We start from the raw sequence: 16,811 nt of genomic DNA on the forward strand, positions 1-16,811 counted from the left end.
CACACACAAATTGCGGCTCGATGCCGATAGATGTGACTTCACGCTACGCTACGAATGCTGCTACGAGCTACGCCGTAGCACTAGGACAACGCTACGACAAATACCCACTTCAGCAATGAATAGAACGATGATTACAATATGTCACATCGATATAATATTGATCTCTAGGCTTGTGTCGTTCACGAACTATGAACTGTTAGGAATAAAATCCCATCAATGACCGAAATGAACTGAATCTTTCCGTGGTCTGAGAATCGGTCTTTGCTCATTTAGTTCAGTATAGGATCGGCGAGCGCGAGCGATTTGGATCGAGAACGAATGTGTGACTGCGCCGACCGAGAGCGAGAGCTACTTAGCAGAGCAACAAAAAAGTCAAGTTTTCATATTAAACTTCGGTTACTTACAACCTTTCGGCCCGGAATGTTACTATCTGCGGACTATTCGTATCATTTTGACACTATTCGGTCCCATTCGTTCTGATCTTTCCGACCGCAGTGGTCGCTGGTCTGGCTGAACTAAATGAGCAAAAGACCTAAAAAAGCGAACTAGTTCGTGGGAGCGATTGAACGAGATCGGAGCGCTCCGATCAACGAACGAAACGGCACAAGCCTATTGATCTCTAAGTGTCAGGTCAAAACTGACATTTTTCAACCAAAGAACGTCTCTTTTATATTTATTTATATTCATATTCACATACACATTCACATTCACATTCACATTCCCATTCACATTCCCATTCACATTCATATTCATATTTATATTTATATTTTGACATTGTCCGATCGATCCGGCTGTTGATGGAAAAGCTTCATCTTAACGAATGATGATGGAAGCTTACCAGTCGGGACGTAGTCATTGCCACATTTCTGTTTGAAACAAATACATGCGAGTATTGCCTCGTCTGGGGTTTCTTGCGTCAGAGCTGCATTATGCCGCCCCAGTTGTCACTGGCATCCCGCCAGCACCTGAGGACTGGCGCCAATGCAATCATATGACCTCACACGCCTCACAGTCTAGTTGGTGACCCTGTCTACTAAACAGCAAGCGCACGCAAGAGCACACACAAGCAAGAGTAGTACCTATTAAGCAAAAACGTTTGCAAAATTTAGAAATTTTAATTAAATGGTTAATTTATAATTTCGATTGATTTCTAAGCTTGTTATAAAACATATTTTAATAACAAAACTACCGTGAAACACTGACATGTTAAGTCGGGTAACTCACGTAAAATTGTATTTATATCCGATTTTACATCTTACAAAACATGTTTTGCATTTATACAAATAGTACATTGTGCAACAAGGGGAGGAAGTTGAATATTACTAACGAGAGTACAGACTCGAGTTAATAATATTCATACTTCCCGGTTACACGCAATGTTTTTCATTACACTTGCATTATAAAAAATATGCAAAACGTAAAAAAGAGTTCAATACAGTACTAGAAATTTCTTAACTCCCTAGGGAGAATGATTTTTCTATAACTCACACTCCGCCTGCGCGTAATAACACATTTAGTGTACGAGTGTGATGATACCAAAAATCGATAACTTGTCTACTAAACTCGCCTCGACTGGGGCGAGTACGGACGCTGAATAAATAACATTACTTCATTATGCCCGATCTGAGACACATCGAATTACAGGGGGCGGTCTAAAAATAGAAGTCTTTCATTAAGCGCCATTTTGGAAACAGCTTATTACTGTTATTAGATCTAGTAACCTCCCCCTTATCTTCAGTGTTCACACAAACGTGGGCTATACCGAAAGTCTAGGCTGTTCCGACTCTACACATGCGGTCCTGCTTATATACCTATCAGTACTTATTGAGGTGGTATAGTTTTTTTTATGGGAGGAATATAATTTCAGTAAATCACTAGCAGTTAACTTTTCTCCGTTTTCCCTGAAGCAAAATAAGATGACATCGGCATCTAATTTCACGTCCGCTAGACGTCCAAGGGCGGGGCGAGTAAAGTCGGTGAATAAATAACATTACTTCATTACGCCCCGACCCGAGACACATCGAATTATAGGGGCCGGTCTAAAAATAGACGTCTTTCATTAGGCGCCATTTTGAATAGCTTATTAGATCTTGTCATCGTCTCCTACTCGTTTTCAATCATCGAGCAACATATTTCAAGAAACTACACGTATAGAGAAAAAATCATTACGTTTTTGAGTTAACGCCGGGTGACATACCTCTACTTGGAAATGTTTCAAGTTTTTAAGAAGGTTCTGTAGAAGCTATTATGTTAAGTTAGATTGGTAGATCGAAAAAAAATAAAACGGTTTTTAAAAATAACGCGTTCGGTGAAATGACAATTCAGCAAATTTTTAGACGTTGAGATACTTGAAATAGGTACGTAACCTTAACGCTCTCTAGGTATTTGCTTAAGAGTATTAAGACGGCAGCTGTAAGTTGTAAAATAACATTAATTAGGCGGATTAGAACTTTCCACCGAATCACATTGAATTACAAAGGAAAAGGACACGGTCTTTAAATAAGCGGCGTAGGAAGTAGGGTCAAACCAGGATCTAAAGGAATTAAAAATTTTAATGAAAATCAAGTAATTAGTCCTGACACGAAGGCGATCGAAAATAAACGTGATTATTTAGTAATTTTATTATACTGATAAAGTTGAGTGATAGGATCAGAAATAGCGTGATAAGAGAGAAGTGTGGAGTGGATGTAGATGTGGTGACAAAGATTGAGATGGGTATGTTAAGGTGGTTTGGGCATGTAGAGAGGATGGATGAGAGGAGATTAACGAAGAAAGTATATGAAAAAGGAGTGGAAGGGTGAGTTGGTAGTGGAAGACCTAGGCGAACTTTTCTTGATCAAATCGGGGAAATATTGCAAAAAGGCCAGGTCAGAAGTACTCGAAACCGACGAGCGTGTATGAGAAACGTTATGAAAGTGTGTGAAGCGAAAGTGGTTTGTCAGGATCGTAGTAAATGGAAATCCGTGATCTCTGCCTACCCCTCTGGGAAACAGGCGTGATTGTATGTATGTATGTATGTATGTTTATTATACTGACGCTCCAACTTCGCAACTTTAATAACTCAATATGTAGTTCTAAGAAAAAATATTAGCACGTCTGACTTCCATATCGCTAAGCTACGAAATACGAGAAAATTATGTCGTTTTAAAATGAGAGTATAGGTATTTAAGGAATTTTTTTTGTCGGTCATTCATGAGGAAATAGTTAATCCAATCTATGCTCCGAAATATATTAGACTACATTTAATGTTCATTGCAGAACTAAAAAGATTTTATCTTTGTAAAGGGCGAATGAACTTACTCCTATGAATGTTAAGTAACAGAATGAAGAACTTTGCTCGTAAGTTAAGATAATATTTTTCTTGCTACAGCAAAGAATGTAAAAGTACTATTTCAGAATTTAATTTAGAATTGTTCAGTCGAAAATAAAGGGATCGAAGAAATCTCTTTTAAGCAATGCTTGAGAAAGTAAGAACTATTTTTTTTAATTAAATATGTAACCAACTACTTTAGTTTTTTTTTGCAATTATGGGTGTCAATGATGATGATGACATCGCGCATAACCTAATTCAGACGGTATATTCAAACGAAAACTTTTCGAGCTTTTGCTGTGGCTCTCGTTATTGTTAGATTATTAGCACTACTACTATAGCATAGCACAATTTCTCTAGAAAGAACTATAGTTAATATCTTCAGCGATTGTAAGTTTGGCTAGAGGCCCAGACATTCGTATCAGATACCAATCGACCTAGAAGCGAGCATAGTCCAATATGGATCCTCTGATTAAAGACCGGCATACTTCGCGTTCCCGGAAAAATTAATATGAGAGTCGTGACAATTTTGTACGATAGCTCGGCCGGCGATTCAATTAATGCCGGCTGGTGAGATATTAGTGATATTATACTTACTACAGCTTCAGCAGCAGCTGGACGTGACTTGGTGAGACTTTTCTTATATTTTTTATGTTTAGCTACTGGTTATTTGGAACAGACTGACTACAACACAACTGCAACAGTAACTTGGAACAACACTGTGCAGTCCATACAAGTTACAGTTGGGGTGCAGCCCGTCTGTATCTGTCTACGTCTGTTTCCATTGCTTCATTCTATATTAAATATATTTTATAATTATATAAATTTTGATACTTCTTATTTTTAAGCGACTAATTTGTAACGTATATTCAACCGACCCATAACAAAATAACCCCAACTGACATCTCTACAGCAAGAACAAGAGTATAAACCAGTAAACCTGTAGGTGCAGCCTAATCAGAGGAAGCACCGGCCGTGACAGGATTACCTACCCACAATCCTATTATAAACTCAGCGACTGCTGCTAATTGACGGAAAACGCGAAGTTTTTTTTTAATATAGCGACAAATGTGTAAAAAGTTCTTACCTAACCCTTGCCCATGAGCTTCAATGGTTCTGGATCCATTACTGAAGGCGGGGGTTAAATTCATTTACTGTTCATTATGTAACATAAATGACGTAATCATGGTTCACTTTGGTAATCCAAATCCCCTTACGCAGTAAACACGGCTGAATCTACATCCTGCGCTATTATCCCCCGCAGTGCCACTATTTGCCAACCCCGCTTTAGCCCCGACCCGATTTCCAATCGGGGGCTAATTCCAACTTTAGGAATGATATATTATCTTGATTTAATATTGACTGGCTGATAATTTCTCAGGACACAGGATGTCAATAATGTCATTCGACTCACTAGTTCAAAAGGCAAAGGCAAGTTCACTAGTTAGGCCGCAGACCAACGCGACGGACTGACACAAACCTTCGAGTTATCGCTACCCATCCAGGTTCCCCAAGTGAATGATGCCTTTGATAGAGCCAATGGTCAAAGATAGAGCCTGTCTGTCCCGGTAAGGGCATTTATTTGTGTGATGAACACAGATATTTGTTCCTGAGTCATGGATGTTCTCTATGTATATAAGTATTTATATATTATATATATCGTTGTCTGAGTACCCACAACTCAAGCCTTCTTGATCTTAACGTGGGCCTCAGTCAATCTGTGTAAGAATGTCCTATAATATTTTTTTTTTTTTGTCCGTCATATCTATCGTGGTAGTCACGATCCTTCCCAACAAACAAAATATCCTTATAAAATCAATCTATAAGGGCTTAACACTCATAGTAGTTTTAAAATAGCATTCATTATGCCAGAGTTCCTTATAGCGGCTCATTATAAGAGAATTTGGCCTAATAGTACATTTACTCTTATAATTTGGCCATGTACACGTTAATAAGTCAAATTTATATGACTGCTTTAAGGGTTTAAAAATATTTACTCTTATAGTAGCTCATTATAAGAGGATTTGGCCAATAGTACATTTACTCTTATAACTTGGCCATGTACACGTTAATAAGTCCAATTTATATGACTGCAATAAGGGTTTAAAAATATTTACTCTTATAGTAGCTCATTATAAGAGGATTTGGCCAATAGTACATTTACTCTTATAACTTGGCCATGTACACGTTAATAAGTCCAATTTATATGACTGCAATAAGGGTTTAAAAATATGTATTCTTATAGAAGCCATTTAAAATGCCTTTTCGCTGTATAATATTCAAAGCACTATAAAAGCTTTTGTTATGGCCAATTATTCTTATAAAAGTAATGCATAAGATAACTATGATGCTTTATGCCTCATAGGAGCATATTATAAAACGTCTATCCAGCAAACAAATTATAGCATTTTATAAAGTGTTTAAAAGAATTAAAGCAGTACATTTTCTCTTATACAATAATTATAAAGGCATTATTCTTGAAAGTGTCGTATTAAAAGTTTTTATAAAACTTGATTCGTCATTTTGAAAATCCAGCGAATGTGAACAATCTGATCCCAACTTATCGATTAGTGGTTCCGTAGAGGATGCCATTATGGAATAATTATAAGAATATGCAGGCAAGCAGCAGTGACAGTAATACAGGTATATCGTTAAATGATGAATTGAGTTTGGATTTAGCTCTATAATTATATTTTTTGTTCTTATTTAAGGTGTCTGTAGCTCTGCGGTGAAAAATGTTAAGGTATATACAGCGGGGCCGCGGGGCAGATCTCGACTGGAGGGCAAATGTAACTGGTCCATTGTTTCCATGTTTTACAATGTTTACATTATTAAATAGAGTGTCCACCGGTTATACCAGACTAGCATGCACTCGGAGGTAGCCAATTATACATAACTGAGCGTATAAGAGACTATTACCAAGGCACTTAGTTTTTTTATCCATCAGTACCTACTAATATTAATTTTTAAGATTAACTTTATTAGAATAAGTTCCAAAAGTGTATTCCTTACTTTATGGACTTTGGTCTGAAATAAAAAAAAATCTTTTATTGCGGATTATCATTGTGAATGTTGGACGATCTGAATAAGTGAATACAATGTTCGGCTATTTTAAGAAGAAACCGATTTTATATGTAGTCCTTTTGGGACTAAGACAGATTAAAATTGAGGACAAATAAAGACAAACTCACTGTTTTTAAGATATTTATTTATGTGCAACGAAACCAAACCGATACAAGTAACTTTATAAGATTAATATTTTCAGTTCTATTGCTCACGATGTTGCTGTTTCAATGAGTCTACATACTTCAAAATATTAATATATTCTTCAGAGCGCCTACACGGTGGTAGAAATTGTAATTAACCTATCAGTAAATTTCCAAAATAATAAGTAGTTTCTTTTATCGAGGTTTTCATCAAATTCACAAAAGATATATTGATTTTCGTTTTCTTGTTTTGAATTATCAGCGCCATCTTTGCTTGGTGTGATTTTCTTACAACCTAAACTATTTCCTGCGTCCTCTTCCATTTTGCATGTTTTTTGATCCACCACTCCTGGCTTATTTTTGGGTGTAAGTAATGATTGTGACTGATTTTCTCCATCAGAATATGTGCCGTTTTGTAGTTCATCTGTAATAAAAAAAAAATATTTATTCGAAGTCTTAGGCTAGGCTGTTTATAGTTATCGACACAAAGTCCATTGTGATGGCGGTACTGAAATCGTCTGTGGTTTTCAATAGCACTTACTTACTAAGAGGAGGAGAAGAGTTGTCATCTTCACGTCACTAAAAACGGCTGACTATGTATCTCATCCACAGATTCTGTAACAATAACCATAATAATAAATATCAAATAGAGTATTTGACTCAGCATTTACATGATTTACAATAAATCAATAGGAAGTAATAAAATAAGGCACCAGAAGATTAAATATTCCGAAGCACAAGTTTGTTTTAAATTGAAAATTCTAGGTATAACTTCCTAATGAAATATTGAAAATATCAGTATTACCTGACATGCTGCGGACTACACGGTTTTATTTTGTTCTATTCCGGTTAATCGAACCAAACCTTTATCAAAGCGTTCCCCAAAATACCGGTTTAAAAAGAACGGTCTTTCGAACAAAAATGCAATTTCAAAGGTTTGCGCCAAGTACATGATAACTAGACAGCGGATTTCAGGTAGCGATTTAAATATTAATATGGATATGACTAGTGCAATTTTTTAAATACATGTCATGTGGTTTATAATCTATTATTATTACCTACATCGCACACCACAAACTTCACTGAATAATTAGATTAAATTAATGTTATTTTTTCAACAAACTACATTTAAAAAAAAAGTATTTTATTCTAAATAATGGACTTTCGATTTAAATATATATAAGAAGGGAATTATTTTCATTTTATATTCTTTGAGCCATAATAGAAGTTTTTACTGTGCAATGCACAGAAGAAATATTAAAGAAATAAGTATAAATAAATATTTTTTTATTTTTTTTTATTATCATTATAATTTTTGCCCAATATTCACAAAAGCATCCAAAAAGGGTTTTACTTTTATGTTCCCATACATTTTTTCGTGTGTAGAAAAAATAATAAATATTGTATCTGTCATATTCATAATATTAATATTTAAATCGCTACCTGAAATCTGCTCTCTAACGATAACGTTATGAATTTTTAACTGGTATCCGTTACAAATATTTAACTAGATGGTAAGGTTCGGGATTTCACTAATTGTGAGAAGGAACCCTAAAGATATATAAAATGGCGAATCTTAAGTAACACCGGTGGCTATTATAAAGTTTTTACTCTTATAGAGTATTTGTAAATGATGTGCTTACTGCTTTTACTCTTATAACAGCCGTGCTCAAGACATGTCAAAATTAATTAACCGCATTTTTAGTACAAAACCGTTGAAATACAAGGGCGCATTAATAATACAACACATTTTATATCACATTTCACCATGAAATTGGATTCCCACACAGTTTTCATAATAAATAAGCAAATAATTGTAATATGTAAAAGTTAACTTACCGTTTACTAACTTGCAAAATGGATGACTTGATGATGATGTACACATAAATCACTACGAAAAGCACAATAAACTTTTAAAACAGCATCCTGTTTCGCCGTTATGAGTTTTACTCCCTTATATCTGATGATCACAAAACGTGTACAAGAGGTATTGCCCTTATTAAAGCTTTGAATATGATTCTTACAAGTATAATTGCCTTTATTAAAGCTTTAAATATGATTCTTATTAGTACATTAGCCTTTTAAAAGCACTTTTCTTGCCATTATAAGGTTAACTTTCTTATTGCATGCCATAATAAAGCATGTACAAGATAAGAAAGCTAATAATATAGCAACTACAAGGGGGATATAAGGTTTTTGGCCATATAAGGTGTGCCCAAATGCCCTCTTGTAAAGGGTTTACAAGGTTATTATAAGAGTACTATTTTTGGCATTATAAGCCACTATAAGACTAATTTTTGTTAGTTGGGTTACCACAAAGGAGAACAAATAAAAAAAAATGTAAACAAATTGTTCAGTGTCTAGTGCGCGAACTTCATGATTTTTAGGGTTCCGTACCTCAAAAGGAAAACACGGAACCCTTATAGGATCACTTTGTTGTCCGTCTGTCCGTCCGTCCGTCCGTCTGTCAAGACCCTTTTTCTCAGGAACGCGTGGAGGTATGAAGCTGAAATTTATATCAATTACTCAGGTCTACTGTCCCTTGAAGCTGTGAAAAAATCAAACTTCTAAGCCAACGCAATCAAAAGATACAGCCGTTTATGCCGCAAATTTTCGACACTTGCAAGGGAATCAAAACCTACAGGGTGCTTCCCGTGAACTCAGAATCTTGAAATTTGGTACGAAGCAACGTCTTATAGCATAGATAAAGGAAAAATTACGAAAACCATAAATTTTTAGTTACATCACATAATATATTTTTTTTTAATAATTTTAACCTTACTACCCATTTCCTCATAAACGCGTAGAGGTATTAAATTGAAATTCATACCAAATACTCAGGTCTATAATACCTTTAAGCTGTAACAAAATCAAACTTCTATGTCAACGCAATCAAAAGAAACAGCAATTTAAGCTGCATATTTTGAAACTCGCAAGTACTCGCAAGGGAATCAAAACCTAAAGGGTACTTCCAGTCGACCTAGAATCTTGAAATTTGGCATGAAGCAACGTTTTATAGCACACATAAAGGAAAAATTCCGAAAACCTTAGGTTTGTACGGAACCCTCGGTGCGCGAGTCCGACTCGCACTTGGCCGGTTTTTTATGAACAGACACGATGTTAGCAACAGATCAGTGCATAGGGAAGATACCAGTAGCTTAAACTCCGTAGTGTCTATGTACAGTCAACCAATCTGAATTCTAGGCCACTGTAGAACCCTTTCACAATAAAAGCCAAACTGACTTGTATAGTAAACTAGCATTTTCCCGCGGCTTCGCTCGCGTTAAAAAGAAAAAAAGCCTATGTCACTCTCCATCCCTTCAACTATCTCCACTTAAAAAATCACGTCAATTCGTCGCTCCGTTTTGCCGTGAAAGACGGACAAACAAACAGACACACACACTTTCCCATTTATAATATTAGTATGGATAAAGCACGGTGTTAATATTCTAATTAGATGACTGTACCTACTATGTAATACGAAAAAGTGGTAGAGATATACCATACCTTTCACTACATAGGAGCGGAGTTACCCCTTACCCCTCGTAACTACGCAGCCAAGATTTTCAATGTTCGAACAGGCATCTCGGGCGTAAGTGCTCATTTAGAGGTTAAATTGATGTTTGTTCTGGTTTCCGGGTTAACAGCACTGAACTAATTGTGACCGTGTCTCCTTGCAGTAAGGTTTACGTTGGGATTGTGTAGGTAATAGTATGGGGGGCTGTATCGTTATATTAAACGATGGGTTAAGTGGTACATGGCGTTAGGGGGAAAGTAAGGGGAAATGGGAACGTTAACCCTTAAATGCATAGTGATGTATATATTATGCATCATCTATTTTTAACCCCCGACGCAAAAACGCCCCGTCGTTATAAGTTTGACGTGTCTGTGTGTGTGTGTGTGTGTGTGTGTGTGTGTGTGTGTCTGTCTGTGATATCGTAGCTCCCGAACGGATGAACCGATTTAGATTTCTTTTTTTTTTGTCTGAAAGCTGAGTATTTGAGTAAGTCGTGAGTGTTCTTAGCCATGTTTCATGAAAATCGGTCTACTATGTCGCGGTCGGGGGTTTTTTCAAAATTTTAATTTTGTTTCATTTTAATGACAGCATGTCAAAATTCAAATTTGAATAAATCTTCGTCGTCATGCATTTAAGGGTTAAGGAGTAATTTTAGCTATTTTGGTTGGTAAAAATTTACAAGATTTGAGAAACAAGATTAAAAAATATGAATGCAGGTACTCAGACGAACCTTCTAAAGAATCATTATTGTCTGTTGTTAGTTTTTTTTGTCATTTACTTTCTCCTCGATTAAAACCAGTGTATCTTCTTATTGGTCAGTTGTTGCACAAAACCGAGAGGAATGGAAAAAGAGGGGGGAGGCCTTTGCCCAGCAGTGGGACACAATAGGCTCATAATAATAATAATCTTCTTATTTTTCTTCAACCTAGCGGAACCCCGGCGCTAGGCCGGGAAAATGAATTTTACCTGTATCAAACAGTGAAAATCATTGTGCTGATATGACTATCGTAAGTAAAGATCGTTATCAAGGTGTGAAGGTGCACTTTTCGTGGCAAAGGGTACGGTTGACAAAAAAAAAAAACATTTAAATATTCTTTTTGTTCTAAACTACCAAATACTTACCTTCGTAAGATTATACCTCTGTGGTATAAAGCCTTTTCCGACCAACTATATATTCAAAACAATATACATTACGTGAAGTGTATATTATTTTAATCCAAATAATCAAAATACGACTAAGTATCTAGAATTGTTATTCAAGTAGTTCAAGTCAAAAGTAGTGCACGAAGCCAAATCATTTGAACAAATTTCAGTTATTTATTCAATGAGGTCATTTGACTTATTAAATATATATCTGGCAGAATGAAAAAAAAAATTAGATAAGTAATTATGAATATGTATATATTTCATAATTTGTTAAGTATAAATAATGTTTTAAATGCTTGTGTATTTGTTTTTTTGCCAACCATACTGTGCCACGAATACAGCACGCTGATAACGATCTTTAATCGTAAGTCATCGAGGTTCAAAATATATGTTTTAGGTACACATTTCATTATTACATTAATCTGTAGATACTTAAATTCTATAAGACTCTGGCGACATTGCCATCATAATAAATCATCTCGCAAATCAAGGTGAGTCCCCGGGGCGACAATCGGCAATTCCTGCCTTTGTCATTTTCCCGTTTTTATCTCCGCTCGTTATACCTCTAGTTTGGAAGTTATGGCTTCAGGGAAAAAATAAGGTCCTTTTTAGGGTTTCGTAGCCAACATAAACAAATACCTTACAGATGTAATGCTTCGGAAACGTTCGTATTTGTCATGCTAGTTCAGTTAATGTCAGTACCTATATCTTGTACTGAGACTGACTGAAATAGCATGACACGTTCGTACGTTTCCGTAACAATACGGAGGCAAATCTTTTCGCACTACATCTGTACACAGTACACATATCAACCCAGCCCTAACCCTTAAATGCATAGTGGGTTTATGCGTGTAAGGACTATAAGGAAATATGGGGATGTATAAAAATGTCTACTTGTATAATTTCGTCCCTATATAATTTTGACAAAGTATAAAAATGTCCACGTGTATATTAGACGAAATATAAACATGTAGCATCAATAGACTATATGGAATTATGTCGAAGTATACTAATGTCCACTTGAATAATAATTATTGTCAGTGTATATTTATGACAGAATATAAAAATGTCCACATTGTCTGGCTTTCGTCCCTTATTTTTTGTTTTTCAGACGGTTGTTAAATGAAAAATTTGGTCAATATTATATATATGCACTAAATGTATCGTATTTGGTATAACGTAGGACCCTCTTAAAGGGTTAATTTTATTTATAGACAAGTAACTATATTATGAACAGCTTAAGTAAAGAAGTAGACATTTATATACCTAGTCATTTTTTATATAAGACATTTACATACTGTGAATGTAGACATTTTTATACTTTGATAGTAGTCATTTTTATATTCTGACTGAAAAATATTGAAACGTTTTGAAGTATTGGCTTTCTAATACTCAGACAAATTTATGTTTTCAAAGTAGACATTTTTATACATCGCCATATTTCCTTATAGTCCTTACACGCATAAACCGCATAGTGATGTATATATGCATCATGCATTTTTGACTCTATTGACAGCATGTCAAAATTCAAATTTGAATAAATCTTTGTCAAGGTCATGCATTTAAGGGCGAAACAAAGCAAAGCTTGTACTATTGGGTGTTAGATAACGATATACATAACCTACGTATCCATACTAATATTTTAAATGGGAAAGTGTGTGTCTGTTTGTCTGTCCTTCACGGCAAAACGGAGCGACGAATGAACGTGATTTTTTGTGGATAGTTGAACGGATAGAGAATGACATAGGCTACTTTTTGTCTCCTTCTACCTACTTCCCTAAAATGGGGGGAGGAAATTTGTATGGAAAATTCCGCAATTTTCGAATTTAACACGAGCGACGCCGCGGGCAAAAGCTAGTAATACATAGAAAACATCCATGACTCAGCAACAAATATTTGTGTTCATCACATCACACAAATAAATGCCCATACCGGGATTCGAACCCGGAACCAACGGCTTAGCAGGCTGGTTGGGTCACTACCGACTAGGCCAGACCGGTTGTAACTGGTAGGCACTGGCACGAGGAATGAAAAGCATGGATGAACTCACGAATTAACTTTATTCCGATTTTGAAATACAAAGCTGAGAGACAAGTATTATGGTGTCTAGCAGCGGACTGCCGTCGGCGCATAGTAACAAGTTGAACATTACTTAGTAAGCATACAAAATTGGACCTTAAGTATTAGAAATTAGAATCTAAATTAACATGACTGCGGTTCCTTAAAGATAAAAACTTAACTAGTTACATAGATATGTATGTATAGGTAATTGTAGTGAGCGCATCGTTAACACCGGTTGTCAAATCTAATATTCTATGAAGAAATAGAAGCACTCCGTCCGATTTACTTTTCTCCTAAGAAAGTTACTCCACTTAGGACTTGCAATTAATGAAAATTCACCACCTCCCCTTACTTCTATTAGCTCGTTACTCGACAGAATGTACTTGGACCCAAAAAGGTAATAAGAACAAAGAGTATAATGGCGTATACGCTCTTTTAGTTTCAAGTTATTGTTTTAACAAAGCAGCGAAATTCAGAAGTTACAACTCTTAAAAGCCATCTCGGAAGTATGGCTTCAGTTAGAAATTACTTTGGTCGCTTTCTGAAGCCGAAATTTGTTTGGGCTTTTTGTTAACCCCCGACGCAAAAACGACGGGGTGTTATAAGTTTGACGTGTCTGTCTGTCTGTCTGTCTGTCCGTCTGTCTGTCTGTCTGTCTCTTTGTCTGTCTGTGTGTGTGTCTGTCTGTGGCATCGTAGCTCCCGAACGGATGAACCGATTTAGATTTAGTTTTTTTTTTGTCTGAAAGCTGAGTTAGTCGGGAGTGTTCTTAGCCATGTTTCATGAAAATCGGTCTACTATGTCGCAGTCGGGGGTTTTTTCAAAATTTTAGTTTTGTGGTTAGGTTATGTTAAAATATCTATACTAATATTATTTATATGGGAAAGCGTGTGTGTCTGTTTGTTTGTCCGCCTTTACGGCAAAAGGGAGTGACGAATTGATGTGATTTTTAAGTAGAAATAGTTGAAGAGATGGAGATTGGAGAGTGACATAGGCTACTTTTTCTCTCTCTTTAAACTCCCACTTCCCTAAAATGGGGGTTGGAAGTTTGTATGGAGCGTTCCGCAATTTTACCGGATTTAACGCGAGCGAAGCCGCGGGCAATAGCTAGTGCCTAACTTATATTTAGTAGCTTCTGTAAGATTCCTTTACATTTCAAGTTTTTTGAAACAAACATGTTTACGAAAAAGTTTGAATGAGTGCCTGCCTTCAAGTATATTTTTAGCCCCCGACGCAAAAACGACGGGCTGTTATAAGTTTGACGTGTTTGTTTGTCTGTCTGTCTGTGTGTGTGTGTGTGTGTCTGTCTGTGGCATCGTAGCTCCCGAACGGATGAACCGATTTAGATTTAGTTTTTTTTGTCTGAAAGCTGAGTTAGGCGGGAGTGTTCTTAGCCATGTTTCATGAAAATCGGTCCACTATGTCGCGGTCGGGGGATTTTTCAAAATTTTAATTTTGTGGTAAGGTTATTAATGGATTATTCTAGTCACGTTTCATCTTCGGAAATTTAAAGCTGTTTTTCCAAACCCATACGGTTAAAGGGGGCCAGAGTATTAAAGGTTGGCTCAATGCTAGTCAACTTTGAAGGTTTTTGAAGCTTATTTTGGCCTTTCCAATATTTGTTTTGTAAACGGGGATTCTTTTATAAGCACCTCTAATTATTAAACAGAGGTTTAGAAATGGAAATTATTGGGAAGAAATATTTGGCCCTTTCTTTTTACCTTTATAGGTCATTAAGAGTTTTTATCGTTATTTTTTCACACAAGTGATTAAAGAAGATAAACTTTGCCTTAAAACTTTTCCAGCTGCCCGCCCCGTACTTCAAAGGGTTCTTAAAATACTTCATTTGTTTATAGTCTAACCTAATGACGTAGGCCTTTTTTTTTTTTCACGGAGTGGGAATGCAGTTGCGCACGCTGTGTGGGACTCGCAGTTGCTTTCCCTTCTGACGAGAAGGGGAGAAACGGCCGCCTATACATTGTGCAGCTAAATCAGTTACAATGCACGTGCCGTCTGCATTAATCATAGTTTACTGAAAACACGCGCAATAAAACTGGTAAACGGTAAATAATATAAGATTCATGAGAAAATCTACTGATCCACTGAATGACGCGTGTCGCACGTTTTATACATACATTGTGGGATTGTTCAAATAATGCAGGATTTTACCACAAGCTTTATTAAACCCTTTACTTACACTATTGTGGGATATAAAGTTTTCTCTTTTAAAATGTATTTTTAAAAGAGAAAATGTAAAGAAACTACTGTATGTACAGTCAAGTGTAAAAATATGGGTGTATACATCTTACTTACTCAAAAATATGTCCCATGGCATTTTAGTCCGGTGTAATAAGCATATTTATGACACTATTTTTTCGATACATATTTTTGCATTTGACTGTACTCGCGTTTTCCTTAACGAACCCAACCCTTGGCGCCTACTTCACGGATACAAAAGTCGCCAAGGGACTTGGCCCCGTCAATATGGATCAACATGGTTTTAACTTATCTGTTTACTCACGTTTTCCTTGACGGTGTTGATCTTGATGCTGGCGTCGTGACCTTGGCGTCATGTTCACGGCCAAATACAGAAACTTGCCAAGCGATTTGGCGCGATCACTGTGGTATACTCGGCTTTAAGAAACTAATATTGTAAAAACCTAAGCACGTTTTCTTTAGCGGTCTTAATCTTGGCGCTAACCTTCGCGACCGCCTTATTACGGCCAAGTACAGTAAAACAATATTGCCAAGCTACTTGGCATATATGTATATTGTATATACGAGTATCTATATGGTAGATGCCGCTATACGCCACCCCGAGGCGCGTATACATAAGGAAAGGCATGGGAATATTTGCTAGGTCCGGCGTGTCTTCCGTTCCGTAGCTCAACTAGTTCAAAACTATGCACGCATTGCACAGGATGCGGGTTCAAATACCGCCGGAAGCGTACATTTTTCAATTTTTTCCTTTAATATAAAAATATGGAGATTCGTTAGCAGACGGTTTTGCTTGATAAAAAATATATTATATGTACTCACGTTTTCCTCGACGGTCTTCTTGATCTTGGCGCTGGCCTCGCTGACCTTGGCGCCCGCCTTGTTCACGGCGGAATACAGGAAGTTGCCGAGGGACTTGGCCCCGGCTACTGCCTTCGTCGTCACTGTGGAACACATGACTATTAGGACCAGAGCCAGATTTAGTTAACTGTATAGTGTTAGTGAAAAAACACCAACCAATGAATTCATTCATAATTTCTCCATGCACTTTTGCAGCTGATAGTACCTATATGCTGTTCTAATATTTAGAATATTAGCGCCACGCTGCACGCCCCGCTAAAGGCATATCACTACGGCCGTCAAAAATAAAGGGGCAAAAGACACATTTTGTCACGAAACGCCTGAGGGTTTTACGGATAAAAGGTAAAGATATTAGTCATCTGTGACCTTCGTTCCTCCCTTCATCCTTGACCTCAGCCCAGGAAGTTCCCTAAGGACCGTCTGTCTCACCTTCCGTCGTCGTCGATATTACGCCATCATAAATAGTTACTATTTTTTAATTAACGTAATGAAA

At 36.6% G+C, this 16,811-nt stretch overlaps 1 protein-coding gene across 7 annotated transcripts in view; it reads right to left on the minus strand.

Moving 5' to 3' along the window:
• Nucleotides 1-16,811, minus strand: part of LOC125232359 (synapse-associated protein of 47 kDa) — a 171,229-nt gene that overhangs the window by 136,781 nt on the left and 17,637 nt on the right. For all 7 annotated transcript variants that reach the window (XM_048138021.1, XM_048138010.1, XM_048138015.1 and 4 more), the window contains one exon: nt 16,280-16,401. In XM_048138021.1, coding sequence (XP_047993978.1) covers nt 16,280-16,401 — 122 coding nt within the window. The remainder of the gene's footprint in view (nt 1-16,279; nt 16,402-16,811) is intronic.

The sequence above is a fragment of the Leguminivora glycinivorella genome, chromosome 1 (assembly GCF_023078275.1).
Source record: "Leguminivora glycinivorella isolate SPB_JAAS2020 chromosome 1, LegGlyc_1.1, whole genome shotgun sequence".
NCBI classification, from domain to species: Eukaryota; Metazoa; Arthropoda; class Insecta; order Lepidoptera; family Tortricidae; genus Leguminivora; species Leguminivora glycinivorella.